The sequence below is a fragment of the Elephas maximus genome, chromosome 14 (genome assembly GCF_024166365.1).
Source record: "Elephas maximus indicus isolate mEleMax1 chromosome 14, mEleMax1 primary haplotype, whole genome shotgun sequence".
In the NCBI taxonomy this organism is placed as follows: domain Eukaryota; kingdom Metazoa; phylum Chordata; class Mammalia; order Proboscidea; family Elephantidae; genus Elephas; species Elephas maximus.
Genome location: NC_064832.1, coordinates 93138488 through 93156622, shown reverse-complemented (window position 1 = coordinate 93156622; position 18135 = coordinate 93138488). Strand labels below are relative to the sequence as shown.

Below are 18135 nucleotides of genomic sequence, written 5' to 3'. Positions count from 1 at the left end.
ATGGTTTCAGTGTTCTCGGAGAGGGGCGGGAGGCCTTCTCAAACGGGACTGGACTGTGTAGGCCTCGGGCATTTTCAAGGGCAGGGATGGTGTGATGATATCCTAAAATTCAAGGTGATATTATCACCTGTGGATGTGGCCATGTAGGTAGAGATTACCCACATTGACAAATCGTCACCCATTCTCATAAATAGCGCTTGCTCAACTTTATGCCGAGTGGCCTTTTTTCAGGTAGAGGGTAAAGTGAGTGAAGTGTTACAGGGGGCACACTCCCCCTTCACTCAGTGGCGGGCATTCAGTAATAAGGGATACATCTTAGGGGGGTTCGTACTTTTTCTGTGTATTTAACATTTCTACCTACTTTTTCTGTATGATGTTTGGCAGAGTCTGTATACCTGCACATGTGAATGTGTTCATTTGGCTTGTTCTTTTGTGGGGTTTCCATGGGCTTAAAGTTTAAGTCAACCAAGTGAGCAAATTGATCGAGGAGTTTGTTTGCAGAGCTATCCAGCCTTTCAGAGGCCTGAAAGCTCAATGTCCACAGAGCAGAAAATGTCGCTTTTAATTAACGCTATGAATTTTTGGCAGTAGATAATTCAGGTTAACTTGATTCTTGTGTTAGCTGCCACATGGGACGATTTGGGAGCCTCTTGATATGTTACAAAAGGAGTTTATCCAAGCGAAAACTGCATGGTGGAACTGTTTGTATGGAACTTGACCTGGTTTCCTTTTTTTTTTTCTGCCTTTGTTTTACTTCCTGCACTTAAAATACTGGCCAGATGAAACTGTTTTAAATATATTCTTCAGTGGATTTAAATGTATATTTTTGTGATTCTGTATTCTATCCTGGTAGATGCTTGGTATTCTAAAAGGTCTGTTTCCAGAAGTTACTTACTCAAAACTGGTATTAAGCTAAATATCCGAGAATTCCATTAAAGAGGTGGATTGGGTATAGGAGCAATTTAAATACCTTATGTGTAGGGAAAGCTGAATTTACTTCTCAAAAATTCACAGAGAAAGGAAGCAATTAGCAAAGTGCTAATTTAAGTGCTTCAACCTGCAGGCCCTCTTCCCTTCTCCTTCACACCTGACCCAGAAGTTAAAACTGCCCCACAGCCCAGGCCCACTTGCTGGGCCATATAAGTCAGAATTTCTGGGGATGGAACCCCAAGTGACACCAGGTGATTCCGTTGTGCAGCCACGATTGAGAGCCACTGACTTAGGAAGTTGTTGAGGTAATGACATTGAAAACAGGAGGCTTGTATTAGAGTGGAAGCAATGGGGCTGAAAAGATGAACAAGTCTGAGAAATTTAGGATGGAACATGGTGATGGATTTGGATTAAAAAATTAGGAAGAAATTTCAGGCTTAAGCAACTGGTGGATGGTGATGCTATTTATTGAGGTGATGGCACTGGAGAAGAAGCTGGTTTAGGGAGGTTGTGGTACAAGAAAATGAGGTTGATATTGGACATGTTGAGTTTGGAGTTGCTTACCGGATGGATGTTCAAAAGGTGACATCCAGTTCAGAGTTGCGTGCAGATACTGTGAGTTCAGGTGAGACAGGTAAGCAGGTAACACAGATTTCAGTCACCACTGCATAGATAGTGATTGGAACCATGAGAATGAATGGTGTCATTCAGAGCATATATGTAGAATGAGAAGAGGTTTAGGACCGAGCCCTGGGAAACACCAGCATAAAGAGTCAAGTAGAACCTGTGAAAGGATGGAAATAGCCCGGAGGATCAGAGGGAATCCAGGTGCAGGTGTAGCCACGGGAGTTGGAGACTCTTTAGAGGAGGAGGAGGAGGACAGTGAGCAGGGTTGTTTGCTGCTGAGAATTCAAGCAGAATAAGGGCTGAACAGTGTGACTCACTTATCTAGTGATACACTACGTATTGGTGACCTTGGTGGTAGCATTTTGAGGGACACGGGTAGCAGATACTAGACTGGAATGGGTTTTGGAGGTTGTTAAGTGCTGTTGAGTCAGTTCTGAATGAACGAAACACTGCTCGGTCCTGCACCATTCTCAAAATCACTGTTATGCTTGAGCCCATTGTTGCAGCCACTGTCAGCCCATCTTCTTGAGGGTCTTCCTCTTTTTCGCTGACACTTTCCTTGACCAAGCATGATGTCTTTCTCCAGGGACTGGTCCCTTTTGATAACATGACCAAAGTATGTAGGACAAAGTCTCACCATCCTTGCTTCTAAAGAGCATTCTGGCTGTACTTCTTCCAAGACAGATTTGTTCATTCTTCTGGCAATCCATGGCATATTCAGTATTCTTCATCAACACTGTAATTCAAAGGCATCAATTCTTCTTTGGTGTTCCTTATTCATCTTACAGCTTTTGCACGCATATGAGGTGATTGAAAATACCGTGGCTTGAGTTAAGTGCACCCTAGTCCTCAAAGTGACATCATTGCTTTTTAACAGTTTTTTGAGTGAGTAGAAGGTAAAAAATGGAGGCAGTGAATATAGGTAACACATTCAAGAGATGTGGCTGAGAGAGATGGGACTGTAGCTAGAGGAGTGGCTGTATTGAGTGAGGGTTTCACTTAAGGTGAGAAAAAGGAAAGTGTGTTTAAATGCTGATAGGAAGGAGCCAGAGGGAAGAAAGATGAAGGACAAGGACGGTAGGGAGAGGGTGGAGAGATGGTTACAGGGGAAGAGACGCCTCTCTATGTTAGTAGGAAGGAAGGATCGGTGTGGGTACAGGCTGGCACATGTGTAAGTCTAGGGGTGGGACGTCATGGGGACCACATTCTTACGGCTTCTCTTTACTCTGTGAGGTTGGAGGCAGGTCATCTTTTCAAAGTTCAAAAGGAACAGGACAGAGGCATGGTGGTGGGAGCAGAGAAGGTTGGGGATTGGTGTGGGTGAGAGTGGAAGGGGCAGCGTGGCAGGATGTGTGGGCAGCGTTGGGTGCCCAGGTAGAGTTGAGACATAAACGTATCAGTCCCCCCCGCAAGGCCAGTGCGTGCTGGTTGACGGAATTCACCTCCATTGCTGTCTCTAAGGGAAACAGATGGCCAGGCGTCTGGTGGCAGCGACTCTGGAGACTGGATCTTCACAATCCGAGAAAAAGATCCAAAGAATCTTGAGAATGGAGCTCTTCAGCCTTCAGATTTAGAAAGAAATAAGGTACAGTAAGCTCGTACAGGAATGATTGAAAACGTAGATGGGAGCACTTACCAGCAGCCGGCAACGTTTTGAGTCCTTTTTGTGTGAAATTGCTGTGTGCATGGACTGGGTTGTCAATCATGGCAGGCCGCTGTAGAACTTCACTGTGAAGGAATTGGTAGATCAAGAGAGGAGTTCCATCCGATTACCCAGAGACTCAGGCCTGAGAACGTGGACTCTAACCTTGCTCTTGAATCAGAATTTCCCAACACTTGGACATATATGTAGGCGGGAGCGGAGGAGATGGAGCTTCTGTCTGAAATGGCTCTATAACTTTCTGCATGGGACCATGTCTGCTTTACTCATGCCAAGTGCCATAGTTGACTTAAATTTTGTTTAAGGACTTTAAAAATAAATGTATTGTTTTTGGCACTTTTACAGAACCTATTTTTGAATCATGCCTGTTTAAGGGTATGAAGAGCTATATTTTTAGGCTATTTGTAAAGCACAGTGGTGTAACTTCAGGCATAGTGGAACCACTGGTTGTCCCTTGATGATCCTATAAGTCCTGCTTTGATAAGTCGATGGGGGGGGTCATTAAATGTTCAGAGAGGGGTTGCAAAATAAATAGAAAATAGGTCACTGCCATATGACAGCCACTTGTAATAGCCCGCTTTAATTTACATTTCCACAGTTGTTTTAGTGAAGTACTTGTCCGTGGGTAGTAAAAGGTGAGGCTCAGCATAACTGCTCCCCCACAACATACTGTGTATTTAGTCCCTTTCTGCGTGGAGCCAGAGACCAGGGCTTGCACAGCCGCACGGGCTTCGCGTGTCACTGCAGATTAGACTTTGCGGTGACACTGTGTCTCTTCAGACATCACAGTGAGCAGAGAACGTTGCCTAAGGGGGAGGTTGTAGAAACAGGTATGCTTTGATAGTCCAGATCTGAACTTTACTGAATTGTTGAGAATGTGAACGTTAAATATTTCTCATTACCTTTTTTCCTTCGCCAAGAAGAAAGACATCCCAAAGAGGCCTTTCTCTCAGTGTTTATCTACGATCATTTCTCCTCTGTTTGCCGAGGTAAGACACCTGGCTTACTTTGGGGGGTGGGAGGAAAAGTAGGGAGGGCGCAGGGTACTGCTCCTCCTGTGGTGATTATGTCCGTAGACGTGGGGAGCGTTAAAACATGCCGGCTAACGGGGCTCAGAGAGCCTGCGTTGTACCCTCTCAGAAGGTGGCTTGGAGCTGTATTCCATGTTCACGCCTCCTCTCTTCCTGGGAGCTGGTCTCTCGTCAAGTCTCCCGTGTGCGGAGGCTTCTGGATGGCATATCAGCGACCCAGCCCAAGTCCACATATTTCTTATTGGGTGATTTTTAACCTGAGTTGTGGTTCTTTGTACAAAGTCTGGTTGGGTGCAGCCAAGCCTCTTTGCCTCAAACAAATTTAGGCAACATTAAAAGTAGGTTTTTACTTTGAAGGAAACATCAGATTCCCTTTGAGTCCTTGTTTCCCATTGCGCTCCCAGATCCCACCTTGATCTTTACTGTTAGTGCCCAGAGTCGCCAGGTCATCAGAGCAGGGCCATCTGACACCAACCTTGGCAGACTCTTCTGGATACTTTACATGTTCTAGGGTCTCCGCAGGACTGCGCACGTGGCTCAAATGGTTAAATGTTCAACTGCTAGCCCAAAGGTTGACGGTTCAAACCCCACCCAGAGGCGCCTGTTGGAAGACAGGCCTGGCGATCTGCTTCTGAGAGGTCACAGCCTTGAAAGCACTGTAGAGCAGTTCTGCTCTGCACACATGGGGTCGCCATGAGTCGCAATCGACTCAGTCAGTGGCAACAACAAGGATGTCCCTAAGGCACTATTTTGTTTTTTATTGTTGTTTGAGAGATTTGGCCTTAAGGGTTTTCTTGATGCTCTGTTGCTTTTCTGTGATCCTGCCATTGCTGGTTTAATAGGATCAATCCAGGCAATTAGAAAAAATGGCATAGATTTTCTCACTTGCCTGAGGCTATTTAGTTTTTATTGGGCACATGAAACTATTGCAGAATCCTTATTCAGGATCCACCTTGAATTAATCGCAAATGTAATAATACCCTTGATTTTCTCAGTTCACCTAAAAGTAAACTCACAGATAATCTTTTCCTATATATTTTTATTATTAATAATACTTAACAACCTAGAGTTCAGAGTGTTTACTGTGCACCGTTTTATGTATTTCTCATAAAAACTCAGTAGTAAGGGTCATTATCTTGCAGAGACAGGCCTTTGTGTCTTCTCTGACACTACCCAGTCCGAGTGTACCCAGGTCTCTGAGCCCATCCAGCGGCGGCCTTCAAGCTCAGGACTTTCCCAGGGCCGCCCCTCCTGGACTTCCTTGTTTCTGCTTTGTTCCTTATTTGAAACAAAAGCATGGGTCACAGGGCAGGGTGGGGCAGTGGGAGACAGCAGCTGTAAAAACCAGGAGCAGAGTGCTGGCTGCTGATGACTCACTCAGAGCTTGTAAATACCGTTGGTTGTACGTTTCGTTTTCCATACGTGATTGGGAGTCCTAGACAAACACAGGTGACCGTCTTCAGGTCACCTGCGTTGCAGTTGAAGATAAGCGAGATCATACGGAAAAGACGCTCCTGCAAACGTGTCTGGAAACGCTGAATGGACGTCTCTGGCGACCACCGGCCCCCGACATCAGACCTTTCTAGTTCCTCCGTATGCCCCATTTAGAAGCAGGGAACGAGAAGCCACTGTTTGGAGATTGAGATTGAGACCGATTCTGAAAATGACAGGTTTTCACAACAGCTTGTAGTGTCACAGCCACATGTTCTGTGAAGTATTTCTTACTGGCCGTAAAGAGGGAGCGGAGGGAGGGGTCCAGAAGAGGAGTCGGTGGGCATTGTCTCTGCAGCCGCCAACCGGACCTCTGCTGAGGTGCTCGGAGCCCCGGGCTGTGCTGCATCCTGACTTGAGCAGCTCTTGCTTTCATTGTTCACGTTTTGGGTGAATCCGGGGAGAGGTGTAGAGTTGACCTTACAACGAGGGGGTGCCTGAAGACACCATTGTGATTTCTCACGGGAGCAGAGGCGCCCACACTTAAGTCAGCCACCAGGGACACTGCAGATTCCCAGAACTTAGGGCTGCCACTTTTCCATATGAAATGCAGTATTTTGACGATACCGTGGACCAAAAGGCAGTTGGCTGGAGTTTAAGAGCCGGCCTGTTAGCGTCAGGACTAAGCGTTTGATGACCTCCACTGCAGTTTCCGTGCTGAGATCAGAGCTAAGTAAGTTCTGGTAGGCTTTTAAATTGCTTTTCTGGTACAATATTAAGGTTGAAATAGAAAAAGAGAACTCCTGATAGAGGGAACAGACCATCACGGTTAGGCTTTGAAAAGGTGTAGAAGAAGCTAGTTGTCTCTGTTCCTGCCTATAAACCAAACCCATCGCCACCAAGTTGATTCTGACTCATAGCAACCCCAAAGGACAGCATATAACTGCCCCAGAGGGTTTCCGAGGCTGTAATCTTTATGGAAGCCGACTGTCACTCTTTCTCCCAAGGAGCGGCCGATAGGTTCAAACTGCCGACCTTTCGGTTAGTAGCCTAGCATTTATAACCACGGTGCCACTAGGGCTGCTTTTTCCTGTCTATACAAAGAACTATAGAGGGTGATAATTTAGGTCAGACTGTTGCCATTTCTATACCTAATGTTCTCAGAGCATTCAAAGAGCCTTTCCTTGAAAGGAATCTGAAGTGACCCAACTTAAGCAGTTGCCCAGACTCTGCCTAACTGCAGCAGTGCTATGGTCCAGATGTCGTATTGCACCTTAAACCAAGTACCCATGGGTTCTTGAGTTCACGTGTGCCATGTTGTTCTTCTGTCTGTGTGTTTAAGTTGAAGGAGAAGAGCCAGGCTTGCGGAGGTAACATGGGGTCCATAGAAGAACTACGAGGGGCCATCTACCTGGCAGAAGAGGCGTGCCCTGGGATTTCTGACACCATGGTGGCCCAACTTGTACAGCGGCTCCAGAGGTAACTGCTGCAGTGTCCCCGTGGGGCGCAGCCAAGGTTGCTGCTTCCATGGAGCACACGCTGTGTTTTCTCCATGGATTTCCTTGGCTGGGAGTGGAGACACTTTCAAAGGGACCATAACTCAAGTCGCCATATTGGTACTTCGTTCTTGGTCTGTTTCTGTTATAGGTCGCAGGGTTGAAACAGTCAAGTTAGAGAAGACTTGTTCTGAGTTGTAGAAGTCCAGTGATGGGGACCTGTACACTAACGGGAAGGACCACAGGGTATTGTGGATTTGTAGCTCTGCCCCCTAAACTCAGGTGATTCTGAAAGAGCTGCCTGCTCCTGACTGTGAAGCCTCATTAGCTGGAGGGTATAATCCTTAGCACATGCTCGTAGTTCTCAGTTTGGTTTTGTGCTTTAAAGTTGCCCAGATATGGCACAAGTTTCAGCTCAATGAAGGACATGAGAGTAGACATAGGGCCTGCTCTTTCCTTTGTTGGTCATCCCAGTTCTCCACTCTGCTCGTGTCCGGGGCCGTTGTTGGTGATGGCGCGTTGAGTGTGCAGGGAGCCCCCCGCACCCTCAGACCGCGTGTGCACCAGGCTGAGTGGAGCATGGAGTGCGATTGGCTTTGCCTCTTCACAGTGAGGGCAGTGACGTAGAAGGGGCTGCCTGCTCTCTTGGGAGGGGTCCTTCCCAGGGGCTATCAGGAGAAAACCGCAGTCCTGACTTTAGGGTTTTGGTTTATTCGCCCAAACTCAGGCTCCTTAGTAAAAGACATTTCAGCTTTTTAACTTGCTTTAAAATTTAGACTAGAAAATAAAAACTATAATTGATGGCCTTCAATTTTGAGGTGAATGAAGGAGTCAGTTATTATTATTTTGGGTAATTTTTTTTTCTTGAGTCCTGAAAGCAGTATCACAACATTATAGGAATAAAGGAAAACAGAATTTTAAAAAGTCACCCATACTGTCACAGACACATAAAGCATCATCGTGTTTGTGCGTCTCTGTCCAGTGTGGATTTGCCGTGGAGTTCGTAGCACTCCTTGAGTTTTTAGCCTGTAATATTGCGGATTATTACTTACGCCTTGCCCCTGTTACTTAATATTGTTCCCATTTTCTGATTTCTCAAAGATAGTTGGTATCACTTCTCCATTCCTCATTTGGTGTCATTTATTTCTCATTAAAAAAGAGCCAAACAAATAGAACTAGACCAGAAACTGGGGGTATTATTATTCTCTTGTTTTGGATTTTGTTTTCTGCTTTTTTGTTGTCACTTTTAGGGCTCTGGTATTTTCCACGTCGCCCCAAGTTACCTGAATTGTTGTGCATGATTTATATACGTGAGTCGGTTTTCCTGGCAATGCGGGGCCACCGATGACGTGGTTCGTGCATGTTTAATTTTTCCATGTTTTCCATCTCCAGGGCCCCCTTATCTCTGTTCTGCTTGGTTTAGTTCCTGTCCAATAGAAATACATAATGTGTTCCAGAAATGTAATTTTAAATTATATGTAACCACATTAAAAAAAAAAAAGGTGAAAGTAGATTTAATGGTTTTAACACAATATGTCCATAATATTACTTTAGTTTAAGCATGTAATCAAATATAAAAATTGTTAATAAGATACTTTTCCTTTTTTTGTGTGAAGTCTTTAAAATCTGGTGTGTATTTTGTACTTCGCAGCTCATCTCAGTTTGAACTCACCACATCAAGTGCTCAGTAGTCGTCTGTGGCTAGTGTTACCGTATTAGAAGCCCTGGTAGCAGTGTTTAAAGTGCTCACCTGCTAACCAAAAAGGTTGGTGGTTCGAACCCACCAACCAGTTCGTGGGGGGAAGGTGTGGCAGTTTGCTTTTGTACAGGAAGCCTTGGAAACTCTATGGGGCAGTTCTAGTCTGTCCTGTAGGGTTGCTGTGAGTTGGAATCGACTCACCGGTAGTGGGTTTGGTTTGGTTACCATACTGGACAGAGCCGCTCTGTACCTTCCTGAGGCGTACGTTATTTTTCTTTCAATTCCTAAGGTGGAGATAGTGTATGTTATTTCATTTTTCTTTCAATTCCCAAGGTGGAGATAGTGTCTGTTATTTCTTCTTTTTATCTCTGCTTCTTTTCCTTTGTGACGTTTGCACCTGTCTTCACCTCATCAGTCATCAGATGACTCGGTGGTGGGGTTGTGTCCTTATCTTGTCCCTGCAGGCCTTTGAGGCTCCTTGGAGACCCATCAGTCTCTCACTTGTGTGTCTACCACAGATGATGATGCGAAAGCCACAGTGCCCATTGCTTATGCTTCTTGACAGCTTTGCTTTCAAGCTTATTACTTTAGGGGATCACCTTAGAAAAATGAGCACTGACTTACCTAAAGGGTTTCCAAAGTCTTTCTGTATTTCTTAGCTTGAATTAACATGTGGATCCTTTTGGGTGATGTCAACTCCTCCCATGAGTTAGTCATTTATATTTCTTGAAATTTGAGTCTTAGGACTTGGGACCAAAGAGTGATTTTCAAGAGGATCTTACATAATCGTTTGTTCTCCAGAGAGTGCCAAGTATTTAAAACCCTGGAAAGAGAAACTCCAGTCCAGAACATTTGAGATGAGTCCCATTGTTTGATCCCCTCAGCCACATTCCTGGCCCTGGGGCCTTGAGTCAGTTTTTGGAGGTGGCTGAAGGAATCTGTCGGCCATCAGGAAACCCCCCATCCCCACCCTTTTTTGTATTACAAAGTATGACAGTACTGTAGAATTATTGGAAAACAAGAAATTACCCATGATCCTACCACTTGAGCCCAGTTATCATCATCATCATCACCTTTTTATGTGTTTCTTTCCATTGTTATATGTAAGTCATAAGCTTATTCCATTTTTTACATATCTGCAAACCAGGGTACACGCAGAGTTTTGTGTCCTCTTAGCATTAACTCGTATATATTTTTCATATTTAAAATCTAGGTAATTACAATTTTTAATCTCTAAATCTTTCATTCAGTTTGCTGTAATTATTTAACCATTTCTCTGCTGCTGGTGTTTTCAGTGTATCAGAACTCAGTGTAAATACAAGGGTCTGGCATTAGTGTGCTCTTGACTTCTGTCTGTTCTCCGCGGACTGAGCGCAGGCACACTTACGTGCGGTTTTATGGATTTAATCCATGGAAAAATTTTATGTTGGGATCCTGATTTTCTTAATTTTTATGAATTCTCTGTGTAGCAGAGAGATCAGCCCATTGTTTCGTACGCCCCTTCTGTTGTGACTTGGGGTTTCCTGTAACGACTATGTTTTTGCCTCCTTTGGCTCTGCTACTTGAATTGCTGCACGGGGTCGGAGACATGACGTTCGTTCACTGGCCTCTTGTTCTCTCTCCCCAGATACTCCCTGAGCGGTGGCGGAACTTCATCCCACTGAGATTGCTTTGGCATTTGGGGTTTTGTTTTTTTTTTCCCTTTTTTCTTCCTCATTCTCCTCCTTCTTAAAAGTCAACGAGAGCCCTTTGCTGACTCCGCTGAAGAGGTGCGTGATTGCGGGGCGTCCCCTGAAGCTGCGGGCGCCTGCCCAGGGACACACACATTCCTCGCTGTGCGGCAGCAAGACGAAGTCTCTCAGACGGGGTCAGGGGGCCAGCTCCTTCAAGCGATCGTTTTAGTTCACTGTTTTTTTTTTTAATTTTAACCATAGTGCACATATTCAAGGAAAGTATCTTTAAAAACAGAAACCAACCCTGAAATGTATATTTGGGATTATAAGGCAACTGAAGAAATGAAACCTCAGGTATCCTGCTTTAAGTTGATAACTCCCCCCGGGAGCCGGAGAATCGCTGTGGTGGGTCGGTGTACAGACTTGTATATAGTGTCCTTTTTACGGAAACCCTTTTGGCGTGCATAAAGAATCACTGTGTACAAATTGGCCAAGTGCTTCTGTAGATAATGTCAGTGGAGTACATATTTGACAGGCCATAACTTGAGTCTATTGCCTTGCCTTTATTAAACATGTAAATTTTGAATTATGTGGCCAGTGATTTGGGTTTTATTTTGTATTTGCAGGGTTTGCCATTAATAATAATTAATGCCCCTCTTTAGGGAAAACTCCTGTTTGTACCTCAACAAATGCAAATTTTCCTCATTTGCCCAAATCCCTTTTGGTACACTTAGAAGTTGATTTCCTTTTTCATTGATGGTACTATTTCTTAGTGTTTTAAATTGGAACATATCTTGCCTCATGAAGCTTTAAATTATTACCTTAAGTTTCTCCCAGACGAAGCGCTCTCGTTTACCGTTTGTTTTGAATCGTGCCACTGCCGGTCCCTCGCCAGCTGTACCGTCCTTTTCGATATTATTTTCTGTTGAACCTTGTAGTAAAACCTGCATATCATCTTGCCCACCTGAAAGTGTCTGAATGCTTACACCAATAAATTTTATAACACACTGACTTTGCATACTCTTCTTGACACATGACTCCTAAGAGGAGCAGGCGCCTGCGGAGATGTGCTGTGTGTGTGGTTGTGTGTGGTGAGATGCATCAGAACACCAAAGGAAAAAGTGCTCAGGTTCAGAACGCCAAATGTCCACGTCGGCTCCCTCTGCAGCTTCTGGAACGTTAGTTCCTTGAGAAGATGGGCTTGAACGTTGCTGATGTGTAAAATTGCTGTACCTCTTCCCGGGGACCTCGGTGAAGATGGTTTTATTTTTTTAAGGAGCCTGTGTCCATTAGGTTGTCAGCCCGGGTGGCCATATTTTTCTCGGCTTGCTGCAGGACCTTGCTGGCCTGGAAATAATCCGTTGGTTTCTGGGATGGGAAATAGATTCTTGTAGCAGTCCTCGACTCCCTGATTTAAGCCGGCGTTCTTTGTATTTGCTGATGCTAATTACTGCCATCATCGTTTTGTTGTCGGAGTGCCAGATCTTGAGGGGGGAGACAAAGGACTTCTGGAAATAAGCCACCGGGTAAACTTCCGGATGGAAGCTAAGTGTCTGCTGGCCTAGTAGCTATTAAATTACAGGGAGGCGGCAGGGCCTGAGCCAGTGGGGTTTGGATGGTTAGTGGCTAGATGAGTTAAAGGATCTAGTTTTTAAACTCTAAAATTAAATCATGATTTTTGTATTAGAAGTAGATTTGGGTCAAACTGTTAACTTCCACTTCTGACCAAAATGCATCCCTTACAGAGCTTTAATGCTAATGCCAACTGGAGGCATTATTCTGGAGCAAGAATTGTAGCGTGAACACTAACATTTGAGAATATTTTGTGTTTCTAGAGAGTATATAACTCTATGGGTGAGATGTTTCCCTCTATGAGGTATTGCAGGAGAAAGATTCACACTCAAAGCAGTGAATCCTTTTTGTCCAGGCAGTGCTGCTTGTCTGGTTTTAAGAAGTTTATGACTTACAGAGCTCTTCAGATTTACAAACGGCCGTGAGGTCATGACTTTGGATGCTGACGCCAATCCCAAGTGTGAGTAGCTGTGGTTGTGTTGATAGGGGAGGCTGGGTCCTACTTAAGCTTATCGGTGTGAACAGTTAGCAGACACTCTGCAGTCACTAGGCTGCTGTAATACAGTTCCATCTCCTGTGTAAGCTGCAAGTCACTCTCAGAGTGCATTAGAAACCTCTTCTGTAGATGAAGCTTCCTGGTGAACAGGTTTGACTGGATTTTGAAAATCGATCATCCCCCTGTACAAGCTCTTCTGGTTTATTACTTTCTGTAGATACAAAAAAAACCCAACTCCAGTGCTGTCGAGTAAATTCCGACTCATAGTGATCCTATAGGACAGGGTAGAACCGCCCCATAGTTTCCAAGGAGCGCCTGGCAGATTCCAGCTGCCGACCCTTTGGTTAGCAGCTGTAGCGCTTAACCACTATGCCACCAGGGCTTCCTTTGTGTAGATAGTCGGCTGAAATGTTCTCAGAGGATCTTGGTCAGCCAAAGGGGCTACCATCTGTGTATCCACTCCAGGTCCTTCATTGGAAGAGAGACCAGAAACTGAGACTAAAAATGAACCTGCCTTAGGCAGTATCGATGGTCGTTGGTACTTAGCCAGACCTGTGGGCTCAGCATTTGAGAGGGATTGACCAACGCTTGGTAGCATCTCATGCCAGACTCACATTGTGGTGTGTTTGCCTCGACTGCAGGCTGTGTTTGTGCTGTTTGGTGTAGAAAACTTGATACAAAAATGAGTGGCAGGACAGAAGTGATGGCAGTGGTTTATTTGGCCTGGTGGTTATGCCACTTAGAACTTGTCTTTTGTGTGTCCCCAGCTGACTGCATTCCTTGTGGTGGGCCACTGGTGTGGTTTGTAATGCCCTGGCAGTGTAACAGAGCCGTTCTCTTTTTAAATAGTACTGTGTTTTCGGTGAACGTTTACACAGCGAATTAGGTTCCCCTTTAACAGTTTTTATATAGATGATTCCCTGTCATTGGTTACAGTTTTTACAATGTTTCAGCATTCTTACTATTCCCATTCTGTTTGTTCTGTTTCCATCGACCTAGCTTCCCTTCCCCTCCTTGCTTTTGGGTAGATGTTGATCATTTGGTAAGTTGGTTAATTAAGGGACATTACTCACAGGTGATATTAATTATAAGCCAATGTGTTATTTGAATGAAAGGTGACCTGAAGAAATAGCTTCAGTTCCAAGTTCAAAGGGTGTCTTAGAGCGATAGTCTTGGAGGTTCCTCTCGTCTCTGTTAGTCCAGTAGGCCTGGCCTTTTTTAGGAATTTGAGTTTGCTCTTCGTTTTTCTCCCATTCTATCCGGTACCACCTGTTGGGTCTCTGGTTAGAAGAGGCTGTGGCTCTTGTGGGCTCTTCTCATTTTGATGTAATGAATGCCACATCCCTTGCGAATCCAGTAGCTTTGTAACCTGTTGTTGAGTTGGTGTTGGGAAGTGTCTAGTCCAGTTCTTTATGTAGCGTTTTGTGCCTTTCTTTTGCTAAAACGTACGTTCAGTTTATAAGCATTTTTTATATTTCTTTAAAAATACAGCTTCTGAATTTCTGCTACAAAATATGGTAATAATGGGGAGAAAGTTATGGAGTGTTCTTAAGTACAGGTACCACCTGATGCAAGGGGTCAGTAACTGCACAGATAAGAACTGTTTTTGTAATTTTGTGTCTTCTGTGTAGAGACTGTCTGAGAGTCCATCTGTCCTGGCATTTGGGGAGGGGTCTAAGTCACCCATGTTATTTTCACCTAGCTTTTCCTTTGTGTTCACAAGGGGGTTAGGTGATGCATATACCCACTGCTATAGAATGAATTGTGGTCCCCCGGAATGTGTTGACCTGTGAATATGACCCTGTTTGGAAACAGAGGTTTTCCTTTCTTATGTTAATGAGGCCATACCAGCATAGGGCGGGTCCTATAACCTAATCACTTCTGAGTTTTAATAAAAGACCAGGTCAGACACAGACTGGGGACTGACAACAGACTTACTTAAAGGAACAGCAAGAGCTTCTGTTGACAAGGACGGACCTCTTTCTAGAGCCACGCCTGGACTCAGACTTGTAGCCTCCTGTGAGAAAAAAAATCTCCTTCTTTAAAGCCACCCACTTGTGGTATTCGTTATGGCAGCACTGTGTAACTAAGACACGCACACCCCTCCTCCTTTGTTAAGATGGTAAAGAAGGACATAGTGCCCTGTATTTTCGCTCTGTAGTTGAAGTCCAGGTTATCCAAATCTTTGTTGATAAACTGAAAGCTTATGGAGACACTCATGGTTCATGTGTGCGAGTACAGCTCTGTGGGTAGAATTTTCCAGGAAACGTTGGGTAGGGTGGTGGCAAGAACAATGTCAGCACTTAGCTGGGGTCTAGTTTGTTCTAAGGTTCTGTAGACAGGGAAACAGAGGTCCCGGTCATAGAATCATTTACAAATACCGAGAAAGGGTTGTACCTTCTCCTCAAGTCTTTCATGACTTCTGGAGGGAGAATTTTTCTGATGCTACCTCTGCCATCCAGGCTGCGCGGTAACTGGTGAAGCGCACTGCAGTTTCACATCCCCAGGGTGTCTGTCCTGCCTGCGGGGTGTTGGAGAAACCTCAGTGCCCACTTTTGTTTCCAGGGCCTTTCACAGCTGTGCCTTCCTCACAGGAATGTGGCCCTGACCACTCTCCTTCACCCTTCACTTGGGTGGTCTTTGCCTTTTATATATCCTGCTAATTCTTGGTCTCCTTCTAGAAATGTTTTATTTCCCCAAAAGCAACCAAGTTCAAGAAAGAAGACTGTAGAAAGTAAGTTTTCCTTAAAAATGTTATTTGTCTTGGTGAGTGGTTGAATCTGTTTTCTCCATGACACCTTCCCCTGACCAGCAGGGAGGCGGTGCTGTTGGCCTATGCCCGCCCCCGGCCCTGCCACACACGTTTGATGAAAATAAAGACAGGAGACGAGGTTGGTGGTTTTGCCTTAAAACTTCAGTATGCTGGACTGTGGCGTGAGGTATTTTTATTCCCTTTTGTTAGTACTTAAAACCATCTGGTACATATTTGTAAGGCAAATGATGAACAAGTCTCAAACTCTATGTCCATTTGTAAACTGCCGTGCCCACATATACCAGTCACAGCTTCTCCAGCGCTGTGTTGCCTGCGTGTTTCTGAATTAGGTAGGCTTTCCCAGCTGCGGTACAGAATGCTGGCTGAGAGCTGTGTTGAACTGGCCCCCTCCTCCTCTGGATTGTGTCAGACTTGCTGTAGAAAGGACCTTCAGTGAAAAGGGAATAGCAGCTGCCCGATCACCAGAGAGAAGAGGCAGACATTTTTTGACTAGTGGGCCCAAGCATTTGTTGGAAACCAAGTTCCCTGTGTAGTCCAGCTGTCAAGGTTGTGCAATGTCATACTGCCAGTACCCTATGCTGGAGGGGATGAGTATAAAAAGAGAAAAGAATGTTTTTTGAAGACAGGCACAATATATACTACTATTAAGTGCGTAGTGTCCAACCACAGTTGCAGTGGGATATAGGTATAATAACAGGGGCCCAGGGACTACGTACCATTACTTTATACTGTTTCTGAATCCACATAAACTCACAAAAACACTCCGTAATGTAACGTATCACAGACGGCCCTGATCAATGACATACAGGTTTTTTCATGCTCATGAAACAAACAGCAAAACACCACGGCTTACTATCTTCCCATTGTATACACCACTCACAGGACAGTGGTTCCAGATACTGTGCTGGGTTTCCACTGCTCTGTGAACAGAACACAAGTCTGCTACGTCTGTAAATAGTAATCATTTAAACAATTTGGCCAACTTGGGCCAAGAAGTAGGTCTAATGATGAGGGTTTCCATTGGAGCATAGAACCCCAAAGTGGAAACCGTGTGTGCTGCAGAATGCTTACAGTCTAAGAAGGCAGTCCTGCTACTCTGTTATTATAAAAGTAGAAAGATTGAAAAAAAAAAAAAACCGAAATCTGAAAATGATCTCATTTGCTTAAGATGGAGTCATGTGTATTGCAGACACTGGGAGATGCATATTCCATTGTTAAAACGCAACAGCCTAGGGATGAAAACAATGGAAATTTCTTTTTTAAGAAAGAGCACTTGTCCTGTTGGTCGAATGGATGTGTCTGTACTGTTTTTAAGGTGCAGTTGTGGAGGAAAAATGTCATTTGGCACTCTAGAATGACAGTGTTTTAGTGCTGGCACAAGCTTAAAAAAACAGCCCACCCAGAGAATGACAGACAGACGGCACCCAGGACCGGAGGTGGGAGCACTTCCATTCAGGTGAGAAATCAACAGCGGAAAAGACAAGGATAAAAAAACCGTTCTGCAGAGACAGACGAGAGTTGCCGTAAAACCACATTTTTGTTTTTCAGACGGGTGTTAATTTTACTAGGTTTCATTAATACAGAAAGAAGTAATGTCTTCTGGAAAACAATCAACAAGTGTGCCCAGCCATCAATACACATGAGATTCTTTGTGACTTAAGATGTGGGTGCGTGAGGCCGAGCTGGTGGCACTTCGGATCACCTCCATCCACCTAAAACAGAAGAAAGTATCGTGAAAGCCTCGGACCACTTTTTATAAGCCTGTGTCTCTGCTTTTTCTTTTCTTGTTTGTAATAGCTTCAAGATACCTGGTAATCATTCCTTACCAAACATAGCATGCTAGATTGTAACCTTAGCAGTAGAAAACTTCTTAAATGAACTCTTTGAACCCAAGCACATGAAAACGGGGCTAACGGTGCCTCTGTTACTGCCGAAGAATAGAGTCTAAGAACCACTGCCCTGGCAATCTCATTTTGTAGGGAGAAGTACCAGGATGGATGTAACCTGCCTGGGGGCTGCAGCAGCACCAGAAGGTAATCTACTTCCCCTTTCCCATTGCATGTTCCACTTTGAGCACTCAGGGATAAGCTGACTTCTGGCAGCTAGGGGAGCTTACCTCTCCATAATTTTTTCATGTATGTTGCAAAGAACCAACGGTGTGCTGACTGAGGAGCCTCAGGTGTGTGTCCCACTCTTCTGAGTGGTGTTTCATTTTATATAATTGTTAGGCATGGTAGAGTCGGTTCCAACTCACAGCAACCCTGTTTACAACAGAATGAAACACTGCCTAGTCCCATGCCATCCTCACAATTGTCACTATGTTTGATCTCATTGTTGCAGCACTGTGTCAGTCCATCTTGTAGAGGGTCTTCCTCTTCTTTGCTGACCCTTTACTTTACCAAACATAATGTCTTTCTCCAGCGACTGGTCCCGCCTGATAACATGTCCAAAGTACTTGAGTCTTGCCATCCTTGCTTCCACGGAGTGTTCTAGCTGATATTCTTCCCAAAGAGATTAGTTTGTTCTTCTGGCACTCCATGGTATATTCAGTATTTTTCAGTAATACCATAATTCAGAGGTGTCAGTTCTTTTCGGGTCTTCCTTATTCATGGTCCAGCTTTCGTATGCACATGAGGCAACTGAAAATACATGGCTAGGGTTAGGGTACCATAGTCCTCAGAGTGACCGCTTTGCTTTTGAACATTTTAAAGAGGTCTTTTGCAGCAGATTTGCCCAATGAATACTTC

The 18135-nt window shown here is 44.6% G+C and overlaps 2 protein-coding genes across 7 annotated transcripts in view; one reads left to right on the top strand and one right to left on the bottom strand.

Moving 5' to 3' along the window:
• STK24 (serine/threonine kinase 24) overlaps positions 1-11558 on the top strand; it is a 143580-nt gene extending 132022 nt beyond the window's left edge. For 2 of the 3 annotated variants that reach the window (XM_049853272.1, XM_049853274.1), the window contains exons 8-11: positions 3019-3142; positions 4138-4206; positions 7022-7158; positions 10502-11558. In XM_049853272.1, coding sequence (XP_049709229.1) covers positions 3019-3142; positions 4138-4206; positions 7022-7158; positions 10502-10538 — 367 coding nt within the window. In that variant the 3' untranslated portion in view covers positions 10539-11558. The remainder of the gene's footprint in view (positions 1-3018; positions 3143-4137; positions 4207-7021; positions 7159-10501) is intronic. The other variant, XM_049853273.1, reaches the window with a different exon arrangement.
• A 68-nt stretch (positions 11559-11626) lies between these two features.
• FARP1 (FERM, ARH/RhoGEF and pleckstrin domain protein 1) overlaps positions 11627-18135 on the bottom strand; it is a 380271-nt gene continuing 373762 nt past the window's right edge. For all 4 annotated transcript variants that reach the window (XM_049853257.1, XM_049853260.1, XM_049853258.1 and 1 more), the window contains exon 27: positions 11627-17100. In XM_049853257.1, coding sequence (XP_049709214.1) covers positions 17019-17100 — 82 coding nt within the window. In that variant the 3' untranslated portion in view covers positions 11627-17018. The remainder of the gene's footprint in view (positions 17101-18135) is intronic.